Source organism: Gambusia affinis, linkage group LG07, assembly GCF_019740435.1.
Source record: "Gambusia affinis linkage group LG07, SWU_Gaff_1.0, whole genome shotgun sequence".
NCBI classification, from domain to species: domain Eukaryota; kingdom Metazoa; phylum Chordata; class Actinopteri; order Cyprinodontiformes; family Poeciliidae; genus Gambusia; species Gambusia affinis.
Window position 1 is genome coordinate 12,186,240 of NC_057874.1, and position 9,840 is coordinate 12,196,079.

Genomic DNA, 9,840 nt, shown 5'->3' on the forward strand with positions numbered 1-9,840 from the left:
AGAATTTGTCTGAAATATTGCTTGCTACTGGTGTAAATAGGGTTGTTAAGTATAAAACAAACCATGACCGGGGTTGGTGGTTCAAACGTTTTGTGGGCCACTAGTTCATCCTCATTGTGGGTGGTGGGAACGTGGTCACAGACGTTTGAGTAGAAACGGTGCAATGGCAGATTTAGATTTATTTTAATTTTGTCCTGACTGATGATGTCCAGGGTGTCTCCGTTTCTCTGGAGATAGACACCAATGCCATGTGACCCAATAGTAATACGCAGATATTGACATTTTAATGGACAGCTATTATCATAATGCCAATAAATTTATGTTTGAAAATATTGATAGAAAATTACACAGATAGCTTCCAAATCTAAATTACAATACATCACTTTTTACTTAAATGTTTATGTAACTGTATGTATAGACTTCTTATTGTAGCAATCAAACACTTTTTGCATGTTCCCACTGGTATTGTTCACTCTTCCAATAATCAGTGGATTAATCAGTCAATAGTATTTTGTGTCAGAAGAAACATTCTGGTGAAACTATACACATTTATCTGTGCTTTTAGCAAATAGCAATATCTGGCACAGAAATAGATTTTCAATTCAAATAAAATCTGCCCTTCACAATATAAGGCAACCATTCTCATTATACTATTACCAGAAAAGGAAAAAAAAGAAAGAAAAATGAATTTCTTTTCAGATTTATTGTGTATTCTTCTAATTTATCTTTCCAAACACTCCATTATCATGGAGGCCAACTGAGTAAACACGTGTTCATATTTGTGTTCTATAGTGTGAGTTTAGTTGAGTTCAATATTTGTGATTTTAAAAAATGAGTTCTTTGATGTTGTTTGGCGTCTGTCTGGAACAGTCTGAAAAAGGATAGTTGTCAGGAACTTGCTGGGACGTCCAAAGAGTGACATCTACTGTACAAATAAGCCTGAAAGCACATTCATGTCATTTCTCTGACGCATCGGCTGGTTTTACGACGGTGTGCTTACACAATGGCAATTTCCGTCAGTTTGACTTGAACCTCGCGACCGCGTTGAACTCGCCTTTATGTGTTTACAATTTTGTTTCGAAAGACCTCTTTTCCCGCTACAAATTTCGTGTATATGTTCACGCCCGAGTCAGATACAGAAATCGGAAGATCTTTGAGTTAGGGGCAGGTTGTTGTTGGTTCGGTAAAAGTGTGAAAACCCAGCTTGAGGCCCTGGTCGGAGAGCTTGAGCGGGGCAGAGCTTCGAAAAGTTTGTTGTTGTCACGTGACGCGGGACGAATGTGGCGATAAAAGTTTGTTCAGATCGTGAAACTTGTTGGCGTATTACCTTTTTCAGAACCCGTGCAGCAAATTTTTCACCACGATGCCTCAACCAAAATACAGAAAGATCGCGGTCATAGGTTACCGGTCCGTAGGTGAGTACAGCTGATGTCAGTGAGCTAACAGGCTAACATGCTAACATCCTGGCTTTGTTTTCGTTTTGAGTGTATCTACGTATCTGCACCAAAATCTTGTCTACAAGCTTATTTATGCTTTCTATATTCATATTCTCAATATCAACGTTAAAAGCTATTAGCTCTATATTCTCTGCCGTATGCTACCTTGTGTGACACTAAATGTTAGCTCAGCAGGTGTTATTCGGCTACCAAGAAGCTTTTCGTTAAGAATTTCAACCATAACATTCATGTAGATTATTCATTTAATTCACGTATCTACCCTTCAAACACTATTCATATCTTCTCCCAACTGTTTCTGTTTTAATAATATCTTGATGTTTGTCCTTTTGTTGCATCACTGTTTCAGGCTTAACTCGGAAAATGTTTGTTTACTGTCTAAATAGGCACAAGGTTACGGCGCACTATCTTTTAACAACCTACTCAAGTTTAAAACAGTACAACAAATCATTGTGTCTACCACCAGTATTAAACGTTTTCAAAAGTCGTGAATTTTGAACTAGTTTTTATACACGTGTGTTTTATTGATCTAATGAGGATTGTATTCATTCCTGTAGTATTCATTTAGCCTCGCATTCTTTAAAGTGGTTTTCTGTTTGCGTGTCAAAATAGTCAAAATAAACATTTAGACTAAAAGAGTATGTAATTTTTAAAATGATGGTTAAGATAGTTTCAGTGTTTCTAAAAGATATAATTCAGGGTTAAAATAAGAATGTGTAAAACATTAAAGGCCTAAATTACAAATTTTTTTATTTTTAGATGCTGCCAAGAAAGATAAACAAATGACCTTTAGTGGTTTAGTTAATTTGTTAAAGTGCTTGTATTGTTGTCTTGATTCTTCTCAATAAAAACTATAACTTAAAAACATTCTCTTTATTTTAAAATAACATTGATAAATCTTGAACTTAGAATATTTCTTCCAATTCTTTGTGGAATTTGGGACTTGTATGGGATAAATAACATCACCAGGCCTGTCACAATAACAAATATCGCTGGATGAAAAATTGTCCCAGAACCTACTGCGAGAAATGATAACATTGTTGTTTTGAGAACATTTTCAAGTCATATAATAGTAATAATCACATAAAAATGCAAGAACACATTCCCAAAACTCAATATACTTTAAATTCTATTGAACATTTAAACAGTAGAACTGGAAGACATTTGGAATATCCAAGATAAATAAAGAAAACAGAAACAACAAATTAAACAAATCACGAAGTCTCTATAAACAAAATTAAATCATAAAAATAAGGGATAGTTGCAACCAAAACACCAGACTGAAGACTTTTATCATTCCGTTTTTAGTCAAATTGGAAAAAAAGAGAAAAACAATAAATTACGCAAATGAAAATAATTGAGTTTCTTTTAATTTATCATGCGATTAATTGATTTATTGTTTATTGTGACAGGCCTAAGCATCCCAGTTCTCAACTCTGCATTTCACATTGTCACCCAGTTCACCTTGGACGTATTCATTGAGCCTGTGGATTCTGATGGCACTTTTTGCTCTATTGTTGGACAGTTTTTATCTTTTCTATCAAGTGTGGCATATACGTACTCGTGGCCATAATGTCAGCGTAGTTTAACACAATTAAATTCTCTCAAGAGACCACACAGTGATTTTTGACTGAATGAACTCGGCTCACTTTAGGGAATCAGTACAGTGTTTTGGTCATGTCTGTTTAATAGATCATCATTTTTGTTACGTATTACTAATGAGGTTGCGATTACAAAACTAGATATGCACGGCTTCATAAATCTTTATGAATGTGGATATTAGATGTGATTTAAACTGACCGACATCATACCTTTTACCAAGCTTAAATCAATATTTAGAACAACCTCTACTTTTATTAGTACTCTCAGTATGCATGTGGGAAGAGCTTAAAATAAATGCTTGTTTTATTGCAGCAGCATCATGTCATAAGGAAAATTAGAAAAATTAAGCCTTTACTTGATTACATTTATTCATAGATGAAAACAAATCCCACTTTTAAAAAAACGATAGTTTGAGAGAAATGGAAATAAGTGATGTTGCAATAATTGACACTCTTTACCTATGAAATAAATATAACAGAACTGTTTTTTAAAATGTATTCTTCAGTCTTAAAGTTGAGCCAAGTGTCAAGGGACTTAGAATGTCCTGTTTCTCTGGAATATAAATATGAAGGACGGAGACCCAGAAAATACTGGCAGAAATCTAGATGTCATTTTGCCTGAGAACAACTTAGGATCCCAGAATGAGCAAGAGAGGTTGTCTGTGCTTATTCTTATTTTGACTTGATCTCATGGATGGGCCTTGCACCAAGAAGGTCCTGGGTTCGATTCCCGGCCCGGGGTCTTTCTGCATGGAGTTTGCATGTTCTCCCTGTGCATGCGTGGGTTCTCTCCGGGTTCTCCGGCTTCCTCCCACAGTCCAAAAACATGACTGTCAGGTTAATTGGGCTCTCTAAATTCTCCCTAGGTGTGAGTGTGTGTGTGAATGGTTGTGTGTCCTGTATGTTTCTGTGTTGCCCTGCGACAGACTGGCGACCTGTCCAGGGTGAACCCCGCCTCTCGCCCGGAACGCAGCTGGAGATAGGCACCAGCAACCCTCCCGACCCCATTAGGGAAAAAGGGTGTAAGAAAATGGATGGATGGATGGATCTCATGGATGGACAGGACAGAGAGATTTATTCAATTTAGCCACAAGACGAGAGGATATGTCCTTCAAGTAAGGCAGATGCGTGTTGATCTTCTTAAACTGGGTAATGGCAGCAAAAATGTATGAATGCCTCGTATGCTCTGTAAGAATCAGAAGATTTAAGACAAGTGGACGTGTGAAAAACGGAGTTGGTTTATGATCTGAGCTCATATTGGCTCCACATAAAGTGAGTCGATTAGTGAGAGGTAAAAATATTTTAAAACCTCAGTGTTTCTCTTTGATATTGTGCTCTTCCAATAAAAGTAAAATAATTAGGCTGAATATTTCCCCACATCTATACAATAGTTTCAGTAATTGTATTGTGTCAAGAAACCCATTCCCTTTCCCTTTTTTTTTTTGGTAAATTGCTCCCGTCACCCTCTGTCTGAATTACTCAATATTAATTTTAGCTCTTTTCTTTTTGAAGCTGGCAATTTTCTGAGTAAATTGTCTCATCGATGCAGAGACAAAACTGGCTCTTCTGGCTTTTTCACTTACAACATTCCTTGACTGTAATCCAGCTTGCTGTAGAGAAAATGACAAAATCTACAGCTAAAATTTCCACCAGAAAAATAGACCTCTACAAAATATTCCTCAGTTCAACTTCTAAAGCATTTGCGACATTTTAACATTTTTGCGCTCTTTTCTGTAAAGACAGACCGACTACCCTTGTTCTCTTAAATTCAAATTAACTCTGTGCTTTTAGAAACAAGCTGAAAGGACACTAACCTAACTGATGACCCAGATATTGAAAATATTTTAAAACCATTGGATGCTTGTGAGGACACAAATTTCAATCAAAAACCTAGTTTTAAGACTCGCTTTGTTAAAGGTCCAGCCTACGTTGTTTGGAAAATAAATGACACATTGGCACCTAGTTGCCTATTATTTTTTTCCTGTCATTAGGCAATTTTTTTCATAGTTTGCATTTAAATGCTGAGCAGCATCAATCACGAATGAACATCAATTATCATTGAATTGTTTTGTTGTTTAAAAGTCTGCTGTGCTCTTCATGCAGGGAAGTCGTCTCTTACAATACAGTTTGTTGAAGGACAGTTTGTCGACTCCTATGACCCAACCATTGAAAACAGTGAGTGATTTTATATTTGCTCAGTTTTAAGAGTTCTTTATGGTTTAATGTGAAAATTGTAAAAACTGCTCTCTCTTTTTTTTCTTTTTTTTTTCTTAAGCGTTTAACAAAATGGTCAACGTGAAAGGTCAGGACTTCAATCTGCAGCTGGTTGACACAGCTGGACAAGTAAGTTGCTTAGTGGTTGTCATAACTGATCTGAGTGATTTAAACTGAATATTTCTGACTAATAAGCATATTTGTCTCTTGTCTTTAGTGTTGTTTTTGAAATCTTCAAGACTTTTATTTATAAAAACTAATGGAAATCCCTATTCTCCCTCTGTAGGATGAGTACTCAATTTTTCCACAATCCCACTCGATGGACATCCATGGTTATGTTCTGGTCTATTCAGTGACTTCCATGAAAAGGTCAGTGGATGGCTTTTATAGTTACCTTTATATCAGTAATAAACTTTGCATTAAGAAGTCTAAGATCTGTTTCAAGATGGGAATTATTTGGGTTTTATCCAAAGCCCATGTTATTATTGATGTGATAACATGTTATTGATGTTATCACATGTACAATACAATAGCAAGTAAAGCAAAGTTTTAGTTCATCCCAGATTGGAGTTTTTGTTCTTTAAAGAAACAATACTTTAAAAAAAAATATATATATATATTTAAGTTGAACCATAAAAGTTATATTAGCCAAAGTATTCAACACATTGCTTCTTTGACATTTTAATGGTTAGAATAAAATTCAGTTAATTGAATTTTAACAGTTCTTATGTTCAGCCAAGACATCACCATTTCTTACTGATTTAAAAATGTTTGTTTTGATCTGAATCCTTTTCTGGTAAATCATTTGATTTTGGTGTTTAGGTTCTTGAAAGCATTCAAGAAACTATTAGGTTGAACATAAAAAATAAATATATTTATCTCCATCTTAATCAAACAAGACTTTGTCAGGCCCAAAATAAATCAATGATAGTTTATTTTAAATAAAATACCAAGTGACATTCTGTGTATGTTTGCTTTAAGTTCTAATCGGAAATCCTGGAAACCGGGTCTCTGAATAGAAAATAAAGAAGCGTATCAAAGCCAAAAGCATCTAATAGACGTACAAATTAATTGAGCTCAGTGTTTAGTACTACTATTTATTTTCAAAACTCTGAACTACAGTTCAGACTCGGGGAAACGCTCGGTTTAGTGTCACTGTTGCTTCAAACGCTGCAAAACAACTATGATGCTCACACTTAGAGCATTTCATACAGCTAAGCAGCAAAAACTCATGTTGATCAGAATTATACTATGAAGTAATTTATGTCATAAGATTCCCATTTGGTTAGTTCTGCATCCAAATGTTGAAGTTTTGTTAATATTATTCTTCCAGATCAGTGTTTAAAATAACACTGTCTGTCCCCTGTCCAGTTTTGAAGTTGTGCAGGTTCTACACGACAAGCTGCTAGACATGGTTGGCAAGATTCAGTAAGTCCAATCAGTCCCTTAAATTCTTTATAACTGAGAAAATTTAAAGTGTATATTTGTACAATTTGAGCTATGTTTCTTTTCAGGGTTCCAACTGTTCTTGTAGGAAACAAAAAAGATCTTCACATGGAAAGGCGAGTATTGACGGGATTGTTTGGTTTAGGCTACAGCTATTATTATTTGCTTCTCCTGCTTTCATAGATGTTTTCATTCCTACTTTGAAGTGGGACTATTTTATAACGTGCCTGGATTATGTGATCGCTTATCCAGAATGCATAATGTTTGGTTAATCATAGAAACGCTGAAAGGAGACATAGCTTAAATAAGCAATCTTTAGAAACCCAAACAATGCGAATGTTAGTGGTGTGATTCTTCTCAACAGTCTTTAAACAGAAATGCCTTATTGCCATCTTGTGGTAGCAATAATACATTGAAATCTTGTGCTATTCGAAAAAATGCTAATTTTAAAAAGGCAGTATTTACTTTATTAAATTAAGTAACTACCATGCCGTCCTTAAGAAGAGATCCTGTGACACCTGAAACTTTAATTCGTTGGTATTTTCAAGTTTTTGAAAGTGCTTGAACTTGAAAATGTGCTTAAAATTGCTACTAAATGTATCTTGTGTTGCACTCCAGACCTTACAACTTGTTTTGATTTGTACAGCTACGCTGATGTAAAAATATATATAGATATATATTTGAAGTGAAGAAATAAAACTGATGTAGGAATCATCTAGGTTAAATTGAATTCCATGTTTTTTTTTTTGTGGAACTCAGGTCACAATAGCCTATTTATTAACCAGAAGTATTTATATCTTAAGAAGTTCTTGAATTCGACTATGTGAAGGTATCAAGTACACTTTTTTAAAACAAGGAACCAATGAGATGTGTTCACTTATCTATGCATTTTGTCGATTTGTTTCAAGGGTTATCAAACCAGAGGAGGGGAAAAAACTAGCTGATTCCTGGGGAGCAGCATTCATGGAGTCTTCCGCCAAAGAAAACGAGGTATCAAACGCTTAAAGTTAGCCCTTGATGCTAAGCCATTGTCCTTGTCTGACAAAGACTCTTGCTTGAAACGCAGACTGCTGTGGAGGTTTTCAAGCGAATCATTTTGGAGATGGAAAAAGCTGACGGGAATGCACCTCCAGAGGAGAAGAAGTGTGCAGTGATGTAAAGGTTTATGCAGGACACCAGTGAGCTGATTCACTGAAGACATGAGGCACAACTTCACCAGCTTGCTAACAGTGGCCTCATCGATGGAGCAGAGGAACGTTTGTTCTCCGCTCAGAATTGAAGATTTATTTACATAGCAAAGCAGCTGCCCATCAAATGATACTAGATCCCAGTAATTGTAACCATGGAAAGAAAGATATTTCTAGAGCAGGATTAACCTCTCAAAGAAGCGTCTTCACTGGATACTTTAACGTTGAAATGCATTCTGGGAATAATAGTGCTTCTTTTTATTATTATTATTATTATTATTATTATTATTATTATTATTATTATTATTATTATTATTATTATTATTATTATTATTATTATTATTATTATTATTTCCAAGGACTGGTCCATGATTTCAGCAGGTCTTTTTGACAGAAATGCAATCACAGTTCACATTGCTTTAAATGTGGTCACTATTCTATCAGCACTCTGTAAGAAAAGAAATCTCACTGGGGTTTCTCAGTTCTCACTGTAATTTTTATCTGCTCATCCTCAGGTACCTCTTACTCATGAGCTGTGGTGACGCGTCGTCATGACACCGTTTTGTTATTATATATTTAACTACGCCGATACACATCGCTCATATCTGTAGTATAATTTTTCCCCATTTATTGTGATAAGGTTGTTATGGACAACACTTGTAGATGGAATAAATATTTGCTAAGTGAAGCCCTTTATATACAGTATAACTAGAATCTTAGAATGTGATTTGGTACTTTGGAAAATATCTGGAGCGACTCAAGCGGTTGCTCTCCGTTTTTCTACACAGAGTACACTCTTGGATTGTTTATCAAAACTAAAAGGATTAATAGATTTCAGTTTTTGATTTGCATTTAGTATTACAAAAATACTATGACAGCGGCCATGGACTTAGTTTAGTGAATTTTAAATTGATGACTTTAGCTTGCTTGATAAAACCCAACCATAGTGCCTGTAGCCTTTCTGACAAATGGCCACTGTCAAACACTTGAAATCTTTTTGTTTTGGTTTGTTTTTACAAAACCTGTAGCCTTACAGAAATCTAATGTACAGTAATTCTGTTTGTTTCATCCCCTAAAGCCTTGTGTTGTAGCTGTAGTGGATACTTCTAACTTTATAAAATGCTTTGCCTAGATAGTTAAATGGTGGATAACTGATGATAGTTGAGCAGAGGCTGGTGATGCTGTGTCTTGTGCCTTACAGATGTTCAAACTCCTTCATCTGCTTCCTTTTCTTGACTCAAGGTGCTCTTAAGTTTTGTTTTGTTTTTTTTCCTTTATTGACTTGACACCATAGGTGCAGGTGTTGTGCACCTGAACACCAGTATTCCCCTGTGGGTCAACGGTAATTTAGAAATCTTGCTGTAAACTGTTTTGTAAATAAACAAATCTGTCACTTGTTGGATGTCCCTGATTTGTCTTCTTTAAGATGCCAACATTTATTTTTTTATGATGTGCATGAGGCTGTATAATTAGTTGTGTATTTGCGTTAGTCTTAGCTAAAGGCCTTTAATGAACAAATACAAGCTCAATTACAAGCACAACAGTGACTCTGACTAAAGTCTTGGATTTTCTGCTGCAAACAGCTGCTAGCAGTTTATCTAGTGAACATACTGTGTTATGTGTACAGAAATATCCCAATTTTACTGGCAAAATGTTTATTGTTGGACAATGGGTTGAAGATGTACATAGAGATCTGGGGGTTAGGCCTATTTTGTTCAGTTTGTCCTTGAAACTTAATGTCATCAGTAATGTATTGTTTTTTCTTTTAGGAAAAATCCATACACTGAGGAATAATAAAAATAATCTCTTAAATATGCTCTCATTCTTCTGCCATTTGTCATACAAGTTTTATCAAATTTCAAACTTTTTCCCCCCCAACTAGCTTAATGTACAGTGTTGGCCATACAAAAACAGAAAAATTAACTGCTGATTGATTTT

General features: G+C 35.2%; 1 protein-coding gene across 1 annotated transcript; it reads left to right on the top strand.

The window, feature by feature from the left end:
* Positions 1–974: 974 nt before the first annotated feature.
* Positions 975–9,299, top strand: rhebl1 (Ras homolog, mTORC1 binding like 1). The gene is made up of 8 exons (XM_044123420.1): positions 975–1,415; positions 5,159–5,230; positions 5,331–5,398; positions 5,556–5,638; positions 6,641–6,697; positions 6,784–6,831; positions 7,624–7,705; positions 7,782–9,299. Exons 1-8 carry the CDS (start codon positions 1,364–1,366, stop codon positions 7,872–7,874), a joined length of 555 nt encoding a protein of 184 aa, XP_043979355.1. The 5' UTR covers positions 975–1,363; the 3' UTR covers positions 7,875–9,299.
* The last annotated feature ends 541 nt before the right edge of the window (positions 9,300–9,840 follow it).